The following is a 25,728-nucleotide window of genomic DNA, read 5'->3' as shown; positions in this document are numbered from 1 at the left end:
ACATGGAATGAGAGACAAGAGACAACAATCCACCAAAAGTACTCCCAACTACCAAGAATGGTTTTGTGCTAGATTTCTCTTGGGATTTCACTCAAAGTTGTTAGTGCCTCTTCAATTCAGAAGACCAAGTAAGGCGCCAACATAAAAACAAAAAAACTGCGGATGCTGGAAATCCAAAACAAAAACAGAATTACCTGGAAAAACTCAGCAGGTCTGGCAGCATCGGCGGAGAAGAAAAGAGTTGACGTTTCGAGTCCTCATGACCCTTCGAAGGGTCATGAGGACTCGAAACGTCAACTCTTTTCTTCTCCGCCGATGCTGCCAGACCTGCTGAGTTTTTCCAAGGCGCCAACATCATTGGAACAAGACCACCAGTCTATGGTTTCCTAAGAAAATGGATGGAATCAAGAAATTCAGCACCCAAAATCAGCGACAAAGATTCTAGAAAATTATAGAAACTCATGCAATAAGAACAAAGTTTTATTTTTTTAGTTGCCGTTACCCAGTGACCATAACTATGAACAGACAGAATTCTGTAATTTGACCCTATAAAACACAGGAAAATCCTGGAAACGGAGGTAAAACAGCAATGAACATTTTTTTGATAAAAGCAAAATACTTTGCAGCTGGAAATCTGAAATAGAAACAGAAAAAAACTAGAAAAACTCAACAGGTTAGGCATCATCTGTGGGGCAGGAAACAGGATTAATGTTTCGAGTCTGTATTAACTCTGCTTCTCTCTCCACAGATGCTGCCAGACCTGAGTTTTTCCAGCACTTTCTGTTTTTATTACTGAACATATTTGGTCACCATACAGCAGAAACCCTGGCCATGAACTGACCAACTTGCTAAATGATAAGGTGATGGGAGGAGATAGGAGCTCATTGTTCATTTTGTAATATCCATATAAATCTAAGCTCTGCATAGCCTTCCATTTTCATGACTGCAACTACCTATTTTTGAAGATGGTTTTTTCATGAGGCAAGTGGGAGTCAAATCAGAGAGCACAATACAAATTAGAAATACTTGCTCTACTACTTGCTAATTTCCCCAAGTTCCAAACTTGGGTGAAAACCACAAATGCTGAAGCCTAAAAATTTCACAAGTGGTGACCATACCCAGTTAAAGATCAAGGTAGACAAAACGCACAAGTCAAGTCAGATTCTGCTGCAAAGCCCTACTACTGAATGTTATAGTAATTAAACTCGAGGATAAGAACACACAAAATACAACCCAAGCATCCAGCCACCTTGGAGTATTTTTTTAAGAACAAATTTGAGGCAGATCAATAAATTGAAGTCCATTTTTGCAACAAGCTTTATAATGCAACCATATGAAATCTCTTTTTGGATCTATGATGGCATGAATAGCTGCCTGGGAGACCCAATCCCAAGAAGCTTTTTGCCTTTTCCTGTCCATCTACATTGCCCAAGGAATCGAGCATGACGGACTTGATGAAAATGTGGCTTTGGTATAACTGGGCATTACCATATCTAGTGAGCATTTACAAGACACCATAAGGACAAACGTCAAACTTATCAGCATCAACTACTGAGACAAGCTTACAAATCAGTCCTCTAGCAGCATCGTGAATTGCTACTAAAAATATTAACAGCTGCAAAGAATTCAACGTGATATCATGATTGGATTGAAAGCACCAAGTCCATCTGGTGAGCTGAAACAGGTTTGGCCTTCTATTGTTGAAGATAAATTTCACCCAGCACCACACCACCCCAGCTGTTTCAGAGAGATGAGTGACATATTTGGAAATTCTGTTTTATCCCCACAAACGTAAATACAACTATGAAGAATACATTGATTACTGTTGATTCTTCTAACCATTTCAGATCTTTTGTAAAAATACCATCTTTTGTAAAAATACCAATCTCTTGCAACCCCCTCGAGTGCCTTTTTGCATAAACCATATAAACAAAGGTGATTCCAGGTTGCCACCATTTGCCCAAATTGGCCTCAACAATTCAATAATATGGAGGGGAAACAGGAATTAACAAGTAGCTACTGTTAGAAAAAGAGAGGGGAAATGTTTCCCAAATACAATTACGATGATTTATGCTACAGGCTGCCTGGAATAAAAAGGACTGGCAGTGAAGACACCAACTCTCAGGAAAAACTTTCAATAAATTTCCTGCCAGCAGCACCTAGATCTGGTCTGCCAATTTAAACCTGGATTAGCACATCTCTGGGTTTTCAGTACAGGCTAGTGACATCTGCAACATGCATTCACTCTTCCTAACTGGTATGGATCTTCTTTCACCATCAAGGAAGGAACCACCCAAACTGAAGTGTTATTCATAATTTTCAATCAATTGCATATATGCAACTTTTCATTACTACAAAGTTCCCCCTCTAGTATAAACAGGTTTAGTTGCAGCGACCAGTGCAAGTTCCTAACGCATTGGTCTTATTGTTGGCAACCTGAAGATAAAATCTGCTAGGTTTCACCAAGGCCTCAGTGAATCTTGGCAGATTTACCTTTGGGATTTGGATGCCAAGCAAGATCCTTGTGTTGTGAACTGGTGGTGCAAGAACAAGCTTCACATCTAATAAAAGCAGCTCAAATTATACAAAAGCAGGAACAATGAGGTCTCCATGTAAAGCACATAGTTCGGGAAGTAAGTAATTGTGCAGAGAAGGAATTTATCAAATTGATCGGAGGCAGCAAAAACTTCCCCACGTTCTTAGTCAAAAGCTTGATTCTAAATACACATTTCTCTTTTATATATTTAAGATGTAAAAATAATCTCAAACTCCTCCTAAAACCCAATTTTGATATTTTGAAGATGGGAGAACTGAACAAATGGAGTGTTTTTAAACCAATAGTCTGAAAAGCCATGAACAATCATTCAACAACCAATGTTGTGCTCATTTGCACTTGAATGTGGCCCTTCACTCCCTTACCGTGTTTGGGAGACAGTTTAACAGTGCCCTTTAATAACAGTCTTTTCTCCTGCTGGCCAGCAGTTGGCTTTGTAGCAACAATGGGGCAATTGTTCCACTCCAGACAGCCTTACACAAACGTTCACAGCTACTACCACCCGCTGCAAAGTACATCCCTTATTACCAAACCTGACCTCTCTTTTCAAGGTCAAATACTGACAGAGGGAGTTTGCAATAGACTGTCTGCAAGTATGGCCTACAGGATTAACAAAAACCCTGACCACAACAGCAACAATCTGACAAGCCAATATGAATTGCAGTTGCTGCATGTAATATGAAAATGCATTTCATTAGGCTGGGATAAAGGGTATTTTGGCCAACATCCCCTCATTTACAGTCAAATATGTACCAGGTTGGACAAATCAGCTTTTTGAACGGGTCTTAATTGGCCATTTTGATCTACACCACTAACACCAAGTAAGCCAGATCCACTCTTGCAACCTCCTTCCGTGTCTCAGTTTAATTTTCTTGTCATTAAGATAGGACACAGATGAAAGGCATGTTATGCTTCTCTATCTCCTTCAGCCATGTACCTTTTTGTAGCTGGTGGGAGGAAAGAACCCAAACTCATGCATCTACCTATGTCACATCCTATCAACTTCACTCACTGTATAATTTCCTGTAAATGACACAGCACAATTTTGTATAACATGAGACAATCACAGGTGCAAAGGGTGTGTACTGACACTCCATCCCACACTCTTCTCATTCGATTTACATTATACAAGCCAGTGTGGTTAACCCATAGCCCTCATGGCTCAAGCACATGAAGTGAGTAGCTGAAAGTACAGGCCAGGGAAGTCCCAGCTGCAACTCACCAAGTGCATGCGTGTGGAAATCAGCCCATACTGTTTGCCAATCTGTGCCCAGTCATTGGGAGTAGATGGTAGCATTAGGCTTTGGTTTTGGTGCCTCATACAGCTGAATAACTAAAACTTACTATCAATGCACACAAATAGCAGCTATCTGGGTGAGGTAATGAAAGGTAAACAGTACCCATGTAGCTGTCCCCCCATTAAGGTATGAATTTCTGAGAAGTGGGGGGAAACTAGTCAGAAATGAAGAGAAGCAAACTGCCCAGATAGTAATTTGAAGGCAGAAATCAGCAGAGCTAGTCAACTAACAAAATCTATCCATCGTATTTAACATCACTGTCACTTACTCACCATTATCGTCCCCAGTTCCCTGCTGTATAGACTGCATTGACATAGTTCAAATTTGAAGGGATATTTTATGAAGCAATGCTGATATGATAACTCAGCATTACAAATGCACAGCAGCATGATAAGAACCCTATGTATTAAATGTGTGGTTCAAAAGGCTTACTACTGAATGTTGACCCATATACAGAAATGTAAAACAAAGGATCAGAATCCAAGCTGGACTTAACTGATTTCCTTCCCCTCTGTTGCACAGATTAAAATAAAAGCAATCTGCATGAAGAAAGTTAAGCCGTGACTAACACTGTCACCCCTTCTCATCCATACCTGATTCCCATCAGACAGTGGCTCAGCATTGGCCGTTTAAGAAATAAGAGCAGGAGGAGGCCATACAGCCTCTTGAGCATGCTCCGCTATTTAATAAAAAATCATTACTGATCTTGGACCTCAACTTCAACTTCCAATCTGATATTCACTGATCCCTTAAGAGTCCAAAAATTTATTGATCTTAGCTTTGAATCAACACCTCTTTGTTCTTTTGTCTGTGACATCTTTTGATTATCTGCTCCTATCACTGCTTGCTTGTCCCTACAACTATCCATCCCCATCCCCCCCCCCGCCAAAAGCATCCACACTTTTTTGTTTTTATGCTCTATGCTAACCCTGCTTCAGTTATGTTGAAGCGGGTAGACCACTTTCACCGGAGATGATGAGGGCTGTCGAGACCGATGATGTTGATGGTCATACTAGCTCTCACTTCCCCTCGTCCATTACTAACGAGCCAAGCTGAATGCTTAAGTTGAAACTGGATGTAGAATCTTTGTCAACACCAGGTTGGGCTGACGACCATGAGCCCCTAGGGCCAAGTATTAGTTTCTAGTTCCTTATGCCCTCTGCAGGGCCATGGCCAGTGACTAAAGTGATGCTGAGTTTGTGTTAATTGAGTTGCTTGGGAATTGAAAGTAAAATTCAGGGCCATGGATATTGTAACAAGATTGGCGTGAAATTTACATTAAACTACTTGTTTGGAGGAGACAAGTAGCCACTGGTTAATCCTTTGAAATTGTCACATAGGCCCCCAGTTGGGAACCCCTAATCTAAGCCATTAAAATAGATTGTAAAGATAGGATTGCATAGAATTACACAGGATATATGGCAAAAAAAATGTTTTGGATTGGGGGAGAATGGATTTTAGTAAAATAAGGCAGGATAGGAGGATAACCAGTGAAAGAGTAGGGCCCATAAGGGACCAAGGGGGCAATCTATGGGTGGAGCCAGAGGACAACGCTAGAGTGTTGAATGAATACTGCACGTCCATCTGCACCCAAGAGAATGAGGATGAAGGTAATGAACTCAGGATGAGAGACGAGATTCTTGAGCAAATTGATATAGGGAGTGACAAGGTATTGGAGGTGTTGGCAGGCTTAAAAGTGGGCAAATCTCCAGGTCCAGATGATGTGTGTCCCAGGCTGCTGATGGGGGCAAGGGAGGAGATCGCAGGGGCTTTGACCCAAATTTTTAATTCCTCTCTGGCCACGGGGGAGGTGCCAGATGACTGGAGAACAGCTAATGTGGTTCCGCTACTTAAGAAGGGTTGTAGAGATAACCCAGGGAACTACAAGCCAGTGAGTGTCACGTCAGTGGTAGGAAACTATTGAAGAAAATTCTGAAGGAGAGAGTCTATCTCCACTTGGAGAGGCAAGGTTTGATCAGGGATAGTCAACATGGCTTTGTCAGAGGGAGGTCATACCTAACAAATTTGATTGAATTTTTTGAGGAGGTGACCAGGTGTGTAGATGAGGGTAGTGCAGTTGATGTAATTTATATGGATTTCAGCAAAGCCTTTGACAAGGTCCCACATGGGAGACATATAAAGAAGGAAAAGGCACATGGGACACAGGGCAATTTGAAAAGGTGGATTCAAAATTGGCTTAGTTGTAGGAGACAGAGGGTAATGACAGAAGGATGCTTTAGTGACTGGAAGCCAGTGTCCAGTGGCATACCACAGGGATCTGTGCTCGGTCCCCTATTATTCATCATTTATATAAATGACATAGGTGACTATGTGGGGGGTAGGATTAGTAAGTTTGCAGATGACACAAAGATTGGCCGGGTGGTTAACGGAGAGGTTGAGTGTCTTGGGCTACAGGAAGATATAGACGGGATGGTCAAAAGGGCAGAAACATTTAAGTTACGAACAGAGGTTGGATAGACTCGGGTTGTTTTCGTTGGAGCAGAGAAGACTGAGGGGGCTACCTGATTTGAGATGTACAAGATTTTGAGGGGCATGGACAGGATGGATACGGAGCAGCTGTTCCCCTTAGTTGAAAGGTCAGTCACAAGGGGGCATAAGTTCAAGGTGAGAAGCAGGAGGTTTAGAGGGGATGTGAGAAAAAACTTTTTTACCCAGAGGGTGGTGACTGTCTGGAATGTGCTGCCTGGGAGGGTGGTGGAGGCAGGTTGCCTCACATCCTTTAAAAAGTACCTGGATGAGCACTTGGCACATCATAACATTCAAGGCTATGGGCCAAGTGCTGGTAAATGGTATTAGGTAGGTAGGTCAGGTGTTTCTCACGTGTCAGTGCAGACTTGATGGGCTGAAGGGCCTCTTCTGAACTGTGATTCTGTGAAACAAGCCATTCAGCCCACGTGGCGTTTATGTTCCACCCGCTTCCTCCCATCATTTCTCATCTAAATCTACCATCTATTTCCTTCTTCCTCAATGTGCTTGTCAGGTTTTCCCTTAAATATATCAATATTAATTGCTTCAGCTACTCCCTTTATTAATGAATTCCACATTCTTACCACTCTTAGATTATGGAAGTTTCTTCTGAATTCTTTCTATACACTCTATCAAAACCTTTCATAATTTTAACGACCTCTATCAGATCACCCCTCAGCCTTCTTTTTTCCCTCTAGGGGAAGAGGGAACCAGCCTGTCAATCCTTCCCTGATACATTTACCCATGCATTTCTGCTATCCATCCTTGTATATCTTCTCAGCAAATTCCCAGTGCCTCTATATCCTTCTTCTAATATGGCAACTAGAACTGTGTTAGTCTAACCAAGATTCAATAAAGGTTTAGCACAACTTCCCAACTTTTCAATTCTATCCCTCTAGAAATAAAACCCAGTGCTTGGTTTGCTTTTTTAAATGGCCTGCTAACCTGTGGCACAACTTTTAGCAATTGTTATTATTTGTACTCTGATTCTTTTGTTTCTCTATGCCATCTAGACTTACGCCTTCAAGTAATGAGCGACATCCATATTCTTCCTACCAAAAGGTAGTACTTCACATTTACCCACGTTGAACTTCATTTGTCAACTATTTGCCCATTCTGCAAGTTTATTAATGTCCTCCTGTAACTTGTTTCAGTCCTTCTCAGTATTGAATATACACCTCCTTTCCAATTACATCATCCACAAATTCAAAAATTGTGGTTTTGATTTCAAAGACCAAACCATTATTGTAAATTGTGAATAGCCACTCTGAATAACTACCCTTTATTCCCACACTCTGCTTTGTTTCAAAGCCAACTAGCAATCCAATCCTGTCATTTGACCAGACTCCACATTCTCTGACCTTACTCAGTCTATTATGGGGCAACTTATCGAAGGCCTCTTGAAAATCCAGATAAATTACATCAGCTGCATTACCATTGTCTACTCTGTCTGATAACTCAAATTCAATAAGGTTTGTCAAGCAAGGTTTTCGCTTTTAAAATTCAATTTATTACAAATAAGTACAGCTACTCCACACCCTATAATGACTATTCATTATTATATGTTTTATTTCTAGATGTTCTTCGATTCACTCCTGAGGATTCCAATGTTTTTTCTACCATTGATATTAAGCAGACTGGATCTATAATTCTCCGGACATGTTCTGTCCCGCTTCTTAAATAAAGGAATTACAATAGCCATCCATCAGTCCTCTGGCACTACACCTTTTTCTAACAGATATGAGCAGTAATGCTAGATTCTTCTAAAATATCTGGATGCAATCCATCTGGACCAATGGCTTTATCCTGAGACTTTTAGTTCATTCAATGCATATTTTTCTATTTTAAGTGCACTTATCTCATTACTCGTATCATTCAATATCATGCCCACTGTTCTCTCGCTTTAGTAAATACCAAAGCAAAATAATTATTTAATATTTCTACCATCTCTCTCGTCACCCGTGGTATTATTCTGCCTATCTTTTAATATTCCTATTCCCATCCCAGCCTTTCCGTTTTTAATTGATGTGCCTATACAATATTTTACTATTTTGTTTCACGTTCCTTGATAATTTAATTTCAGAGCTTGCCTTTGCTTTTTTTTAAAAAAACTTGTCTCGTAATCTCTTCATATTCTCTCTGATCATACATTAAGTACATAGACAGCAGAAGAGCAAATGCCTCTTTCCTAACCACCAATAGCTCTCTAATGTCCTTATTCATCTACGGGGTCCCACTAGTGTTTAGGTTTTTTTCCCCGTTTAGCTGAATATATTTTCCCTGCATTCTGTTGAACATCATTTTAAATGTTTCCCATGTTGTTCTACATCACTGTTTGTCAATTTAGTTGCCCATTTTATTTTCACCAAGTTCTATTCTCAGATCCTCAAAATCAGCTTTTCTCCAATCCAAGTTCTTGGCTTTTGTCATAATTGTATCCTTCTCTACCACCTTAAAACATATGTGGTTTCCTGTTTCCTCCCTCCTTCAATAGCGGTATTACATTTGCTACATTCCAACCAGTTTCAGAATTTAAACCAATGCATCCACTAACTCTGCAGCTACCTCCCTCAGACCCCTAGAATGTAGGCCATGAGGTCCAGGAAATTTGTTGGCATTTAGTTCTATTAAATTAATACTAGTAAAGAGAAAGTACTGGAGAAATGAAGTTCCTCACTCTCATAACACTCTTGGTTCCCCAATATTTGATTTTCTCTTCCAAAGGCAAAAGTATTTAACGACTCTGCCATTTTCTTATCCCCCATTATAATTTCACCACCTCAAGCTGTAAGAGACATACATTTACTTTTGCCACTTCCTTCCTTATTGCATCCTTGTATAAGCTCTTACAATCTGTTTCCTATATTACAACAGTGACTACACTTCAAAAAGTAGTTCACTTGTCTTGTACAGTGCCTTATTATGTCCTGTGATTGCTAAAGGCATAAAATAAATGCAATTTTTTTTCCATTTTTATACTTCTGGCTAGTGTACTAGCTCCATTTTCTCACTCGCCAATTTTTTGGTGGTTTCTAAAGCTCTCCCAATCCTCAGGTTTATCACTGCTCTCGGCAACATAAGCCTCTTCTTTTAATTTAGTACTATTATTAACTGGCATGCCCCCCATATTCTACCCTCTGTAAACCTGACGTTACCTAAAACTCTGCTGCCCATATCGCAATTCACACCAAGTCCTGTTCGCTCATCACCTTGTGCTCACTAATCTACATAGCTTAATCAGGAGAGAACACCTCAATTTTAAAATTCTCATCCTTGTCTTCAAGTCCCTCCATGGCCTTACCCCTTGCTGTCATATTTTGCCCCACAATCCTCAGAAATTTTCACTAGTTTAATTCTAGTCGATGGAGCATTCCCAATTCTAATCACTCCGTCACTGGTGGCTGCCTGAATGCTAAGCTCTAGAATTCCCTCTCCACCTCACTTTAAAATGCTCCTTAAAACTTGCCTCTGACCAAGCTTTTGGTCATCTAATATTTCCTTATGTAGCTTGAACTTTTGTTTTATGCTGCTGTGAAGTATCTTGAGGTGTTGTATCGTGTTAAAGGTGCTCTATAAATACAAGTTGCTATTAACCTTTCAATGGAATGTAAATTGAAAGAATCATGAAATACTGTATTTCTTTAAATGTCTGTCAGATTAAAAGGCATGATTGTCAATTGTAGATTAAATTAAGATAGGCAAATTTCTTAATCCTCCTTAGCCAACTTGCCCCTCATATCTATGCAATTGGATTTAAGTGCAATACTCTAGTTTCAGGCTTAAGTATGCCTCTCAAGAATTCAATGTGAAATAATATCATATGATCACTCTTCCCTAGAGGACCATCTAAGAGATTATTAACGCTATCACATTACACAAGGCTAGATTCAAAATAGCCTCAGCCCTTGTTAGTACCATGATGCATTGTCCTAGGAAACTGTTCCGGACTCAGTCCATGAACTCCTTCTCCAAGCTACTTTCGCAGTTTGATTTGTCTGGTCTATATGAAAATTGAAATCCTCCATGATTATTGCATTATTCTTATTATAAGTTCCCCTTGTCTTTTTATTAATACAATGCTCAGCAGCATAGATGTTGCTAGGGAGCATATAATAGCTTTCTGACCATTGCTATTTCTTATCACTACCCATGCTGATACTACTCTGTGCTTTGTCGAACCAAAACCCTGCCTCACTACTATCCTTATGTTATTCCTAATATTAGGGTTCCACCCACCTTTTTTCCATTTTACTTTGCACCAGTGTCATGCCATCATGAGTCACCCAAGGACAGATGGTCTGGTAAAGTTTCGTTGGAGAGAACTGCATAAATTCTCCAGCTCCAAATATGATATTGTTTTCCTGATTATTGTTCAGAGGTGCTATAGGGCCGCACCCTGGCCATCTTTTGAAGAAAAGGTCAGGCAGAAGACAGAGGTGATTCGTTTCTAAATATACACGGTCAGAATCCCTATCTTACCATCCTGCAAAACTATCTATTGCAATTGCTCTAGGCCTTTGAGAGAACGTCAAGTAATGCCGAAAAACAAATGTTTTGCATGCAAATCTTGTCAAAACCATCAAGGACAAAAAAAACAACATACTAGTGAGCAACAGGAACCCACAGAGCTAATACTTGACCTCTACCAGGATGATCATGGCAGGGAAGCCCTGATGTGGCTTTTTGATCAGCGCATTTGTTTAACTAACCAATTTAACAATCAATCATGAAGCAGTCTCAATTTATTTTTCATCCAGAAACAAGCAGTCAACAGCTAGGTCCATCTCATTTCCTTCCTTGCCTCACTAAGGTGACTTGGCAAAATGCACTTAGCTATCAACATTATAAAAAAAAACATTTTAATGGATACTTTACATATAACTGTTAGTCAGTTTCTAAACCAGCGCTCTACAAAAGGGGAGGTAGTGGCATAGTGGTATTGACACTGGGCTGGTAATCCCAGAGTAATGCTCTAAGAGCCTGGATTCGAATCCCACCATGGCAGATGGTGGAATTTGAATTCAATAAAAAAAACTGGAATCAAAAGTCTAATAGCCACCATAAATAAAACCATTGCTGATTGTCGGAAAAACCCATCCAGTTCACTAATGTCCTTATCCGGTCTGGAGTACATGTGACTCCAGATCCACAGCAATGTGGTTGACCCTTAAATGCCCTCTGAAATGGCCTAGCAAGCCACTCAGATCAAGGGCAATTAGGGACAGGCAATAAATGCTGGCTTAGCCAGCAGAACCCACATCCCATCAACGAATTTTAAAAGAAGTACTTGTTCAATCAGAGCCCAGTGCTAGAATAACAGACCTGCTCAGTCTGATTTGTCAAGGGGCTCATTATAATGACGCTCAATTTTTTCAATTACTATAGTTTGGTCAATCTAACAAGGTGCATACAGGTTTCTGCTGCCACTTATTATTGTAACAATATTTCCTGGCATCTTCTCTTCACATTGCAGTCCCCACCATTCCCTAATCAAGAGAACAAACATCTGTTCATAGATCTCTGCTGATCGCGAGGTTTGAATGCAGCCAATTCCCCTCAAAATAATACATGCTGATGTAGAATCATCTGACTCTAACGTAGCTTGCCAGAACTCATACTTGATATGCGGGGGCAATCATACCAATGGCCTAGTGCTCTCAGTTCTGCAGTCTGCATCATGATCATACAACAAAATACCTATGGTAGCAACAAAACTCAATCTATCTTTGTCTGTTCCTATTTATCTTTCTCAGCCATGGTGCCAAAGGCACAAGGACCATGTCTCATGATCCATGCCCACTTTTGCTTTGAAATCTCCCAATAGTTCATGTTCTGACATAGAAATTCTGATGTTGTCAAGTTCCTCGTAGATCTGGTCTTTTGCCTCTGCATGGAACAGTATTGGCAGCATTGATATTCATAAGGTTAACTAATCCTGTTTGAGTGGACAGGAGAATGGAGAATATTCTATCATCAAGAGTAGCAAGTTCCTTACTGCTCAAGTGTTTCTTCTGAAATCTTCCCCCATCAGTTGAATACGTAATGTTTTTCTTTCATTCTGCAAGCCTTGTCCCTTGTAGGGAAGCAACGTCAATGTCCAGCCTATTAAGTTCCATGTCGATCACAGCTGTCTTGTACCCATTATTAACCAGCTGCAAGTCATCAGTCAGCACACTAAGTAACATACCAGGGAACAAAATAATGTCCACAGCAAACAGTAGTTACCAACAGATGAGGGCTGGGGTGTAATGGAACCAAACACTCCGACAGCCAGCCAGAAATCAGAGTCTGTACTCACTGTAGCAAACAGGTTAACTGAAGCACAACATCTGCATTAACAGAAAGGGCCAAATAGTTAGTCACACCCCTCTATTGTAGCAAAGCATTACCGAACATGAGGTTCCAGGTTTGACAGGCCAGTACCAATCTGAGACTGAGGCATAAAGCCTGCATATGCATGACCTCACCCAGTCCACACCTAGTCCTCAATATTTATCTCTCTCTTTGGAGTGCCCACCAAGCCCAGGAACTAGCATGAGTAGAATCGTAGGTATGAAGTGGAACATTGGCCCATTCTGCCATCAAAAGCACTCAGTTAAAACAAACTCCAACATGCCAAAGATTTTTTTGCAGAGCTTCCGCAGTAAGCTCTGTTCCAAGTATTTTTATGAACACCAGCATTATGAAATTATGAACCCATGTCGACACTGTTTTCAAAACCCTTTTCTGAACCATACACTGATCCTGCAGGAAGCCAGAAAAACGTATTAAAACAACAGGGCTTGTCTACAAAACTTAAGAGTTGAGATTTTGACAAGTTCAAATATGCATTTGTGAAAGTACATCTGGTATGGTACACCAACTCTGGTTGTACCATGCATTGGTATATTTTTACAAAGGAACACAGCAGTTCGAAGTTTTAATTAGGCTAATTTAGACAAACTGCATGTTTCTGGGTCTCAAAAGTTGCCAGACAAAAAATGCTGGCACTTCTATCTGAAACATCAAGAATAAACGGCTTATTCACTCTTTTACTGAAGTTGTTGTTAAAATCCAGCTTGAAATGCAAATCTATGCTGGTGTGCTTATCAAATTTAACAATCCAGAGACTTTCCCCTGATGGTTCAGACTCCATCCTTGGAGGAGATGCAGCGGGACTTGTACTGAGTTAAATCATTTTAGCCAGAGCGATAACTGGGTCATTATAATTAGTTTAGTGCCTCCAGTTAAAGGGACATGGATAGGGCTATCCAGGTTACTGATTCTGATCATCAATATCTCTTATTGAAAATGCACGTGCATAGATATCAGATGATGGTTATTTCAACGACCTGTAAATCAAGGTCCAAATCAAACAACGGCAAGTTGAACAAGGTACCAGAGAACACTGAATGAATCGTTCCCAAATGTGGAAACTCTCTTCAGGACAGATAGGGTGGTGAAAAAGACTGGAGGGAGTGAAACAGCATTGTGATGTAACAGAACGAACACACCTGTAATTATCTACAGCACCAAAAGAAGAACCTGAATTTAGGCCAGGTGATGCAGGCAAGTAGTAGATATCAGGTAAACAAAGGGAGAGATGCACTGGAAGGTCCATCAATATAGCAATTCTTGAGGTGCCATTGCTAAATTAGAAATTAATGATGAGCATTACCCATCTTCAGCCAGTTCCATCAACTATCTATTTTTTCTTAACTTTAAAGCTCTGGTTACTGCACTAGGGTTTTCACAGTCTGATTCGAAACCAAGACCCACTCATAAGTGGAAATTATCAGTGCTTCCTGCTCCCTTTCACCCTCAGTTATGTTATTCAATTTAGCTGCAACTTCATTTGAGCAAATATTCTCCAGCTTGAAGGACATATTTTCCCTCATGCAGTAATGCAGTTTCATCACAGGTCATTAAAAACATGGATCATTGAAAACACCCCTAATTATTGCCGAGAATAATTACTAGAAACAGCTCTCAAACTTTGGAAGCTTTGAAGAACTTTGAAAAAACAATTGTAACTTAACAGGTTAACACTAAGACACTCGCCAGAGAAGTTAAGGGCACAGTTTGCGGGTGGGAAGAGGAGAAAGGACATAAATGTTGGAAATCCTTGCAGTAACGTAACACCTCGATCAATCGCAGAATGTGTCAAAGTTTCACATGCTTCAACTATTATGCAAGTTAACTGGGGAGCAAATATCCTTCAGTTTAAGGGCACATTTTCACCTTAATATTTTCAGCACTGACACAATTAAATAAAACAAGGAGTCCAATTTACATTAAGCCTGATAAAATCCCAACCAGGTATCTAACACCCACATTTCGATCTGAAGTTTCAGCCATTTAAAATAATTCCCATCATCTCCTAAATTCAATCAATCAGCTTTTAAACAAAATCTTGCGACATATTTGTAAAATTAAGAAAACTTGTTCACAAACCCAAATGCCTATTATCACCATTTTGGTCACATTTTTCTGTTAATATTTACCATTGAAATCTGCTCCTTAAGACTTCCTATTTATTTTATTAGGTCAGCTGTTACAATGAAGTGCAGGATGCTTCTGAAGCCTCACTTCTAATTCTGTTGCCAACCTACATAGAAAAAAAAATCTTATACTGATCAACTGAATTTTGGTAACAGTCAGTTTAGCAAGATTACAAATGGTATATTAGAAAATTTACAGGTATAGGTCAAGGGTATATGATTCAAACCAGCAAAGAACATTTAGGATTTCCAGATAAAGTGGGGGTGATGAGGAAGAGAGAAAGTAACTAAGATCTTGCTAGGTGAATGAATGAACTAAATGACTATCCCTTTCTCCAGTTATCAGGTGACCTTGCACTTCTATAGCGCCTTAACCCTCCACAGGCTAAGACAAAGTGCTTTATAATCAATTAATGGCTTACAAAGTGCTGTTTCATGGCAATTTTCACATCAAACCCAAAAGACAGCTGGGGTCTTTATTTAACATCTCAATACAAGAGACAACGCCTCCCACAATGCAGCACTCTCTCAGTACTGCCCTGGAGTGTACAACCAAATCCTATCTTTTACACCTGCAGCAGGAATTGAACCCACAACTGTTTCAGACTAGAGAGCAACCAAGGAGTTAAGTCATGACCAATTAACTGAGTCAGCATTGTTATAATGCAAAGCACAGATTCTCGTGCTCTATTCTGTTCCTTCCATCTCCCCTCCCTCAACATGCCTAAGGAACACTTTCGAAGCTTCAGCAGATAAACCCAAGCCCAAGAAAGAATTTGTAATCATATGGCATTTTTCACATGCTCATGTCATCTTACATGCTGCACAGCTGACTTTGAAGTGTGATAATTACATAAGCAAATTTGGCAGCTAATCTGAACACAAGATGACCCCATAAACAGTACATCAGATAAATGACTAGTTGATTAGCCCAATATGGTCTTCTCATTTTCAAAACAATGGGTAGGATATGAAGAGATGTGATAGACTGATTAGCTCTTGTCACTGGAGGTATGACAGGGACACTAGCTATATTGGCACAGCAGTCAATGAATGGAGAACTAATATCCTTAAAATTACTTTTAAAAACACCATCCATTCCTAAAGGTTCAGAAACTCAAAGAAACGTAACTGCCTTGATAAAGTGTGAAATGGGCTTTGCAACTGTTTGCATTGAAAAAGGATACAGCATCGAAAATATTAAAATGCAGAATTCAGTACTGCAGCTAGGGAATACCTGTGTACAATAAACAAAATACTCTGTCTAAAGCTGAACAGTAATAGAAGTATTTCTTTGAGTAGCTCCAATGCCTCTGAAGTTTGTAGGGCGAGGGAAGAATAATCTATGAAAGGGAGAATTGGAGGGTAGTACCTCCATGAACTGGGAAAACAGAACAGTACTTTAAAGTCTAATGGAATGTTGGTCATTATGTCTAGAGAACTAGAATACAAGGGGCTAGAAGCTATGCTCTGGTTATGGTTAAACCATACCTGGAGTACTGAGAGCAATTCTGGGCACCACCTTATGAAGGATATATTGGCCTTCAAGGGAATGCAGCATAGATTTCTTCGAGTTTTCTGCCCAAAGGCAGGTCCAACCCACAGCACCGCGATCTCCACCACAGGTAGGGCAAAGAGGCAGGTCCCAAATCAATCCCAGCCAAAACAGGGACATTGAACACTCTGCTGTTGCACCAATCTGATCCATACCAGCCTTCTAATCAACTGAGCCAACCAGGTCCCCAAGGAGCCCAAGTTGCTGTGGCAACATACACTTTTATATGCATGTTGTAGCCTGGAGCTATGGATAATGATGGTAGATGCTCCAATTTCTTCCACTCACACGGCTGACCAGGGGTCTCTCCCACTTTTACTACCTGCCATTGGTGTAGTGGTATTGTCACTGAACTAGTAATCCAGAGGCCCAGGGTAATTCTCTGGGGGCCCGGGCTCAAATCCCGCCATGGCGGATGGTGGAATTTGAATTCAATAAAAATCTGGAACTAAAAGTCCGATGATGGCTAAGTCAATTGTTGTTAAAAACCCACCTGGTTCACTAATGTCCTTTAGGGAAGGAAATCCACCATCCTTACCTGGTCTGGCCTACATGTGATTCCAGACTCATAGCAACATGGTTGACTCTTAAATGCCCTCTGAACTAGGGCAACTAGGGACGGGTAATAAATGCTGGCCTGGCCAGCGACACCCACATCCAATGAAAAAATTGAAAAGAATGGGAGAAAAAAATTAACACTAAATCGACAGGGCAGTGGTCCCCAGATGGGAGAAGTGCCAGGAACAAGCCATCTTCCATAACAATGGTCACTGAAGGGTTAAGTTACTTCAATATAATATCAGGCTAAACAACAGTTACTTTTCTGTAAGAAATTAGGGAATTTTTGGCACAATCAGCTGCAATTTTCCAGTGGCCTTGGCTCTAAATTAAGATGAAGTCCATCATGTGGGTTTGGGGGGGGTGGTGTCAACATACAGAGGAGAACAATGGGGAAAAAAATCATTCTTTACAGCTTTTCCTTTCACGTAACCCAGGGTTCTGGATAAATAAATTAATGAAAAAAGCGATATTATTTTCAATTTTCTGTTACCTGGCTTTGACACTCAAGAGTTGCTATACTACAGATTAATAATGGAGATAATCTCAAAAGGGAGAGACAGATATAAAGAAAAACAATTAATCCATAAAAATAATTCAGGAGCTAAAATGTTTAAATAAAATCAAACATTGAAACTTTATTCTTAAAATGGGCATTCTTACATTGCTCCTCAGTTTTAGTTCTTTGAACAAATACATAACAAATTTATATACTGGTATAGAACGATTTTGCCAATATTACATAGCATAATTTCAACCCACTTGTATGTACCTGCTAACTATTAAGGATACACTTACCTCAAAACTTCCTCAGGTTGTAATCATACAGCCTCATTCTGCACAGAGAATTTCCCTGAATCCATCCCACTTGCTTATAGTGAGGGCAAATTCCCTCCCAGCTACCTTGGAGTCAACTACAGTGAAGGCTCAAAACACGCTTTCCATTTTTAAAGATTTAAATCTCCATTTAAGTACATATTCAATGCATCTCTCAAAGACTTTATCATTTTACATTAGAATTCCATTAAGGAAATTGTTCTTTAAACAAGTGCATCCTATTTCTCTCCAGGTGAGTTGGAGAAATAGGTTGGCACATGTTAATATTCACCATCATACCATTCTTAAATGCTAAGCCAAAATTGGAAACTTTAAATACAATTTGCTCAGCTCTCTTTACATGCAAAATTGTCAAGGAGGACTGCTAGTGTATTTTTACATTTCAAGCTTATATGTGGCATCAAAACCACAACGTTCAAATCCACTCAAACCAGTACCAATGTTAAGTAGCATTGCAAAGGACTTTAAAAAAAACAAAAGCTTACCTACCAGATATAAAAACGTTGGCTAGGATCCTAGCAGGCTCAGCCACTGATCTATTCTAGGTGTTCCAATAAACCCAGCTTTGTTTGTACAACAAGAGCAGTGTGTGTCTAGCACTAATTGGGAAAGCAATCCATGTGAGATACAAATACAAGGAAACTTCTGGAGTATGGAGCATGTATTTTCCACAAACCAGAAACAACCAGGGAGTTAGAGGGCATGTAATTCATGCTAAAGTACAATGAAAAATGAAAGGTCACCATTCAGTCACTGAGCCTTCTGCATGATAATGATCATCTGCCTTCCTATTTAAGAGATACCTTCAACATGACTCAGTCCTGGTTTACTGAAGCTCTGGATCACAGCCACTGATAAACCAACTTCCATTTTAGTCAAACAAATTATAGTTTTTAAAAATACTGACAGCTGCTTCCTACATTTATTAGTGCTATGTAACTTACAGTAACTTTAACCAAGTGGCAAAACACATGCAATTATAATTACAACCATAAAACTGTAACCAACAGAAATCGACGAATGCAGGAGTCTTGATATATTCGAATACCTTCAATATATTTTGTTGTCCCAGTCCCTCAAGTAAAACTTCAGCTATCCTAAGTAGTTGTAAATTATTGTACATATGACAGTATTAGGAATAGTGGGTCCACAGGATGAGCCAAGAGATCAAGACTTCAATCATCAGCAGCATGCATCAGAATCAGCTGATTCAAATTTAAGTTATCTTCCTCTGGTACTGGAAAGCTAGTTAAGCTCTAAATATTGAAATTTCAGCATATACCAGTGCTTATCAAGTTCACCTTTGGCTATTTGGAAACTCCAGAGTAAAGATGAGGAACAAAAGAAGCTTTCCAGTAAAAATTAACACCCTAGTTTTCCTGGGCAAAACTGATTAAGCACACAATTGCTCACTTTTTCTCTTCTCTGCTGGCCCAGCAATAAACCAAGCATAATGCAGAAGTACACAAAGTACATATCCCTAAAACTATCCTCTGCTATGGTTCAGAGTCAGGTTTGATCCTGAGCCTGTGCTGAATTAGACAATCTCAGCCAGGATGAGTGCTACAGTAGGTTACGGGAGGGAAAAAGTTGATCTGAATCCCTACTCCTGATAACTATCCAATAACACAGGGATTGAGCTCAGCTAAATTCCTTGTTCGTAGACACTGTTAAGACCTCCATATGTTGCACATTAACTTGGATGAGTCCTAGCCATTGAACAGTTCCCTAGAGAGTCAGTCCTTGGAACAGGAAAGGCACTAAAACTGAAGGGAGTGGAAGGGGACTGTAGAGAAAAAGAGTAAGTTTTTTTTTAAATTCTCAAATGCCTCCCCGCAGCATCAAAATTGCCTTTTTGAATATAATTCAAGCCAACCGCTGGAAATTAGATTTAAACTCCAATTTTTTAAAAATCACCTTTACTTGCCTCTTTCTATGTGATATCTCAGAAACCCAGCGTCTGGGGGTAAAAGATGGATACAAGGCCAACATAAGTTAATGTAGCACCTTTTACAGCCTCAGGGCATCCCAAAACTCTTCAAACAAATGATGCATGTTTTAAAGTGGTTACTGTTGTAATTTAGGAAGCAGGGTAGCCAATTTGCACACAGCAAGGACTCACAAATGTGATAATGACTAGATAATTTATTTTTGTATTGCTGATTGAGGGACAAATATTGACCAAGACACTGAGAAGAACTCCCCTGCTCTTCTTTGAATATTACCATGGGATTTTTTATGTCCTTTTAAGACAGCAAAGTCTAGTTTAATATCTCATGTGAAAGACAACACTTCTGACCGTGCAGCATTGCCTCAGTACTGCAGTGGAATGTTAGGCTAGATTTGTGTTCAAGTCCCTGAAGTAGGACTTGAACCCACAAACCTCTGACTCAAAGTCAAAGTCAAGATTGCTCCTAGCTAAGCCAAAGTTGACACGTTGATCTGATCTCTTATCTACAGGAAGCATCTTTAACCTTGTCCCATAGCATAGTGAGAGGGGAAGTACTGGAAGGGCAGGCATCCTTGAAGGTGGATAAATTACCAGGGCCAGATGGATTGTATCCCAGGCTGTTGAAGGAAGCCAGGGAGGAAATAGCGGATGCTCTGAGGATCATTTTCCAACCCTCGCTAGGTACAGGCAGGGTACCAGAGGATTGGAGTTCTGCAAACGTTGGACCATCATTCAAAAAGGGTGCAAGGTCTAGGCTAGAAAATTATAGGCCAGTCAGTCTGATTTCAGTGGTGGGCAAATTATTGGAAACAATTCTGAAAGACCGGATATACTATCATTTAGAAAGGCATAGATTGATCAGGGATAGCCAGCATGATTTTGTAAGGGGAAGACCATGTCTTACTAACTTAATAGAATTTTTTGAGGAATTAACAAGGAGGATTAACGAGGGTAGTGCAGTGAATATTGTCTACATGGATTTCAGTAAGGCATTTGACAATGTCCCACATGGCAGACTGGTCAGGAAAATGAGATCTCATGGGATACGGGGAAAGGTAGTGCATTGGATCCAAAATTGGCTCAGTGACAGGAAATAAGAGGTCATGATTGATGTATGTTCTTGCAAATGGAAAATGGTGTTCCAGAGGACTGTGTTGGGGCCCTTGCTGTTTGTTGTATATTTCACTGATTTAGACTTAAATGTGAGAGGCATGATTGGGAACTTTGCAGATGACACAAAAATTGGCCATGTAGCAGATAGTGAAGAGGATAGCTGCAGACTCCAGAATGATATCAATGGTTTGGTTGAGTGGATGGAGAAGTGGCAACTGGAATTCAATCCAGAAAAGTGTGAGGTAATGCATTGGGAGAGGGCAAACAAAGCAAGAGAATACTCAATAAATGGGAAGTTATTGAGAAGGGTTGAGGAAGTGAAAGACCTTGGAGTGCATGTCCACAGGTCCTTCAAGGTGGCAGGACAGGTGGGTAAGGTGGTCAAGAATGTATATGGAATGCTTTCCTTTATTGGGCGAGCTCCTGAATACAAAAGCAGGGATGTAATGTTGGAACTGTGTAAACTGCTAACCAACTGGAATTGGGTAGAGTGTGCTGGTCAGGAAGGGCATAATTGCAGAGTGCAGAGGAGATTTACAAGAATGTTGCAGCTATGAGGAGAGATTGGATAGACAAGGGTTGTTTTCCTTAAAATGGAGGAGGCTAAGGGGTGACCTAATTGAGTTGTAAAAATTATGAGGGGCCTAAATATGGTAGACAGGAAAGACTTGTTTCTCCTACATGAGGGGTCAATTACAAGGGGGCATAGGTTTAAGGTGATTGGGGACATGAAGAAAAACCTTTTCACTTAGAAGTTGGTGGGCATCTGGAATTCACTGTCTAAGTTGGTGGTCGAGGCTGAAATGCTCAAATCATTTAAAAAAGGTACCTGGATCTGCACCTGAAGTGCTGTAACCTGCAAGGCTACGGATCAGATGCTGGAAAGTGGGATTAAAATGAACAGCTAGTTTCTTTTTTCTCTTTTTTTTTTGGCCAGTGTAAACACGGTGGGCTGAATGGCCTCTCTCTGCACCGTAACCTTTCTATGGTTCTGTTCAGGAGCTTACCAATTGAGGAAGTGCAAGTACAGACTTATGTCAACATATGACTGCACTGGCCATAGAAGAAACTTTCGCTTAATTCAGATTTATTTACAACCTCAGCATCATATTTGACTTTGCGTTGATCTACTGATCCCATATCTTCTCCATGACAAAGGCAACCTACCTCCGCCTCAATAATGCATGCCTCTATCCGACGGTCATTGAAACCAATGCCATGAGCATGAGACCCCGCCGCTAAACTTGACTATTAAGGCGTTCTCCTGGTCAGTTGCACAGCCTTCACCTGTGTACATCAGCTCAATTAAAAAACTTTATTGCTTGTATCCTACCACACACCATGGCAAAAATCACCCCTCACAACAGTTCCCCAACAGTTCAAATATTAAATGCTTATCCACAGAAACAGGCAGGAAGAGAGACTGGATTGATATAACACCTTTCATGAATAGCAAAATACCCAAGGCACCTCAAAAAGCCTTAACAAATTTGATAATCACATAAGGAGATATCACAGCAGATTAAAGAGAAAGGTTTTCAAGAAGCATCTTAAAAGAGTAAAGAGGTACTGAGGTTTAGGGAGGGAATTTCATTGTACTAACTCATTCGCAATCGATTTTTCTTCTTGGGCCTAACAATGAATATTTGCGAAGGCATCTCTATATTCTAACTAGCCAGAGCCAAACGGATATCAAAAAACCCACATGACCTCTCACTAAAAAACTTAATTTCCTGTAAAATTTTCAAAACTCTATAACATTTGATGTTATCTTTATTGTTAGATCCACAGTGAATGATGCTTTAATCACAGGATCCAGAGACAGATCCAGCGCCTTGAGTTTTTTTAGTAATGTCAGTAGGTATTTGAATTTCTAACTTAGGGAATCCCAATCCTCCATTCTTACTTCTGGCATCTGAAACACTATCTGAGCTTAGCACCTTGGCAGCTGAAAGTGCAGCCACCAATGGTAGAGCAATTAAAATGGGAGATGCATAAGAAGCTAGAATTGGAGGAACACAGATCTAAGAGTTTTAGGGCTGGAGGAGGTTACAGGGGTAGGAAAGGCCAAGGCCACAAAGGGATTTGGAAACAAGGGATGAGAATTTTAAAGTCAACACTTTGCTTAACCAGGAGCCAACGTAGGTCAGTGAGCACAGGATGATGGATGAAATGGACTTGGTGAGGGTTAGGGCATGGACTGGAGTTTTAAATAAGCTTAAATTTTGAGAGTGTAAGATGAAGTGTTTTTGAAGTGTAGTCATTGATGTAGAAAATTCTTATTCTTCTGATAAATCCCTCCACAGCATCTCTTCTCCCATCCACATAACTTAATTCAACCCTACATTAATATCCCAAACTCTCCATCCCTCCCCCTTCCTTTGCATCATCATTGGTGGCAATAGCTTCAGCTACTTAGGCCTCATTCTCTGAATATCTCCCTGAATGTCTCTGCCTCTCCACCTCATAAGGAACTACCTGAGAGTTACACAACAGGTAAGATCAATCTTTTGCTGAGTGACTCCTTGTGCCTCAATGTCTCAGAAATATCTTGGAACATTTCTCTACATTTATAGATGCTACATAAATGACAAGTTGCTTTGTGAATACTATAAAAATGAAAAGGTATGAGGATTCGACATTCTTCTTGGCTTTTGAGACATGCACTACATGTCTGTGTGATTCAACAGCAAAGGCAAGACAATAGCCATAAACAGCAGTCTCAATTTTGTATCAGCTAACATCTTGACATCCACCCATCTCATTAGCTGACCTTTGATATATTTGCATTCATCCAAAACTCTACTGCGAGTCCCGTTCATCCCTGTGCTCCCTGGCATACGTTTTACAATTCGCATCCTATGTTCAAATCCCTCCATGGCATTTCCCCTCCCCTTCTCTGCACCCCCTCCCACCAGCCTCCTGAGAAACTTCCAACACAGGCCTCCACTGCACCCCACCTTCCTTCTCACCACCGTTGATCATGCCTTAGCTGCCTGGTCCGCAAGCTCTGGAAATCTCTCCGTCTCTTTCCCCCCTTTAAGATACTGCTTACAACCTACCTCCTTAAATCAAGCTTTTGATCATCTGTCCTTACGTTTTCTTTCACTCGGTGTAAATTTATGTCTGATTATGCTCCTATGAAGCATTTTCAGATATTTTATTACATTAAAAAGGTGCTACAAAAATGAAAGTTGTGAAAAATAGGCACTCTGGTAAGGTTCAAGAGATACCCATCACCCAAGAATGGTAGTGACTGCCTTCAGAAAAGGAGCAAACTAAATACTTCCAACATGACTGTGTTAAAGCCTCCTTTGGAGTAATTTTAACAGCAATCTATTTCCAGCCATCCTGTAATAACTAATGTAATCAATTACATATACTAATTAAGCAGCCAGCTGAAAGGTTAATCACACTTGAAAACCTCTGCTGAATTATTTTGAAATCGGCAGAGACCATCTCTTCCTCCAGTCCGTTTTTTACATTCTTTCTCTTGCAGTGAGGCTGATCGATTCCTGCGAAATGCACTCAGTTAGGATCCAATTCTGTGAAAAGGCAATACAGCCCCTCATAGGTTAACATGCCTTTCCCTTTTAGATGCCAACTGGCCTCATTTCCAATGTTATTTCTTTCAGCTTATTATTTCCAACATTTTCAAGTTTTGTATTTATTCTATTTTTCTTCACAGCTGAATTCATAGATGGAATGGGGGGTGGTGGGGAGCTTTATTTGTATTGAACTAGTGGTTGCTGAAGGTCACACGTTTTCCTTCCCAAATTCAGTGTGTGTGTATAATATGATGTGTGTGTGTATATAAAAAAACTGCAAAATGAATTAAAAGCAAATCTTACCTGTTTAGTTTCTCTTGAGCTTCTTTGGTAGCGTTAGCCTCCAATCCTCTGCAATTAAACAGGCTAGAATCAGAAAGCCATTATACGTGTTATTTTTAAAAACAGAACCGCAGTGAAAGGCCTTGAAATGAGAGCGCTGCAATGCGGGATTTGCACACAGGCCCAGTCCTGACGGCTGCAACAGCCGAGGGGCCCAGTTGCCCTGCCTGCCTCACTCTGTCTGCCTCCCAGCCCCCTCCCCCGACGGGCCCCCGTTTAGCGGCGGCACGGCATCAAAGAAAACGGTCGGAGGGACTGCGAGTGCCCAAGCCGGCTCACTTCCCGCAGTCCCGAGGGAAGGCAATTCTACTCACCTCATTAATGTAAAGTGCAGCAGTGAGAAATTCGAAAGCTAAACATGCGTGTAAGGCTTTAACAGTGAGTGTGCGAGTGGCCGCGGCGCCAAACACAGCGCTCCCTTTCCACAGCCGCCATCTTCTTCTAACTGACAGGAACTGGCCCAGGAGCGCGCGGCTGGGCACTTCCGGTCCGCAAATGGCTGATCACATGGTAACCAGGTGGGAGGACGCCATGGCAACCAGGGCGAGAGGACAGGCCGCAGGTTGAAAGTTAGGACTCAGCCGTATGCATATGAATAATAAAGCGTACTGGAGTTGGAGAAGGAGTTGAGTGAGTCTGACTAGTTGGATGTTTTCTTTCAAAGATCCAGCACAGGCATGATGGATCGAAAAGCATCTTTCTCTGCTGTACGCATGAATCTCACTTTTGGAGGAAAACTAAATGCAATATTCCTCATACCAGTTTCTCTTTTCCCTGCGCTGGTCACCCTCGCCCATTCTTCATGGAGTGTCAGTGTGATATTTTACTGGAGAAAACATCACTGCACAGTCTTCATCAGGTCATCACATACCTGCTCTTTCCAACCACTAGTTTCCAAACTCCGTTTTACTGTTCTCATAGAATGTTCTGCCCTTGGCACTTTCGCTTACTCCAGCGGCTGAGTTCACTCAAGTTTTCATTCTGTAGAACTATCTCTGCAGTTGA

The 25,728-nt window shown here is 40.6% G+C and overlaps 1 protein-coding gene across 9 annotated transcripts in view; it reads right to left on the bottom strand.

Moving 5' to 3' along the window:
* LOC121288670 (trinucleotide repeat-containing gene 6A protein-like) overlaps positions 1–25,169 on the bottom strand; it is a 184,802-nt gene extending 159,633 nt beyond the window's left edge. For all 9 annotated transcript variants that reach the window (XR_005945407.1, XR_005945408.1, XM_041207375.1 and 6 more), the window contains exons 1-2: positions 25,038–25,169; positions 24,685–24,732 (exon numbers count right to left, since the gene is read on the bottom strand). Coding sequence is in view for 7 of the 9 variants with exons in the window: in XM_041207375.1 (XP_041063309.1) it covers positions 24,685–24,732; positions 25,038–25,042 (53 nt within the window). In the remaining 2 variants the exon portion in view is untranslated. The remainder of the gene's footprint in view (positions 1–24,684; positions 24,733–25,037) is intronic.
* Between the last annotated feature and the right edge of the window lie 559 nt (positions 25,170–25,728).

Source organism: Carcharodon carcharias, chromosome 15 (assembly GCF_017639515.1).
Source record: "Carcharodon carcharias isolate sCarCar2 chromosome 15, sCarCar2.pri, whole genome shotgun sequence".
Classification (NCBI taxonomy): Eukaryota; Metazoa; Chordata; class Chondrichthyes; order Lamniformes; family Lamnidae; genus Carcharodon; species Carcharodon carcharias.
This window is presented reverse-complemented; position numbering and strand designations above follow the sequence as displayed.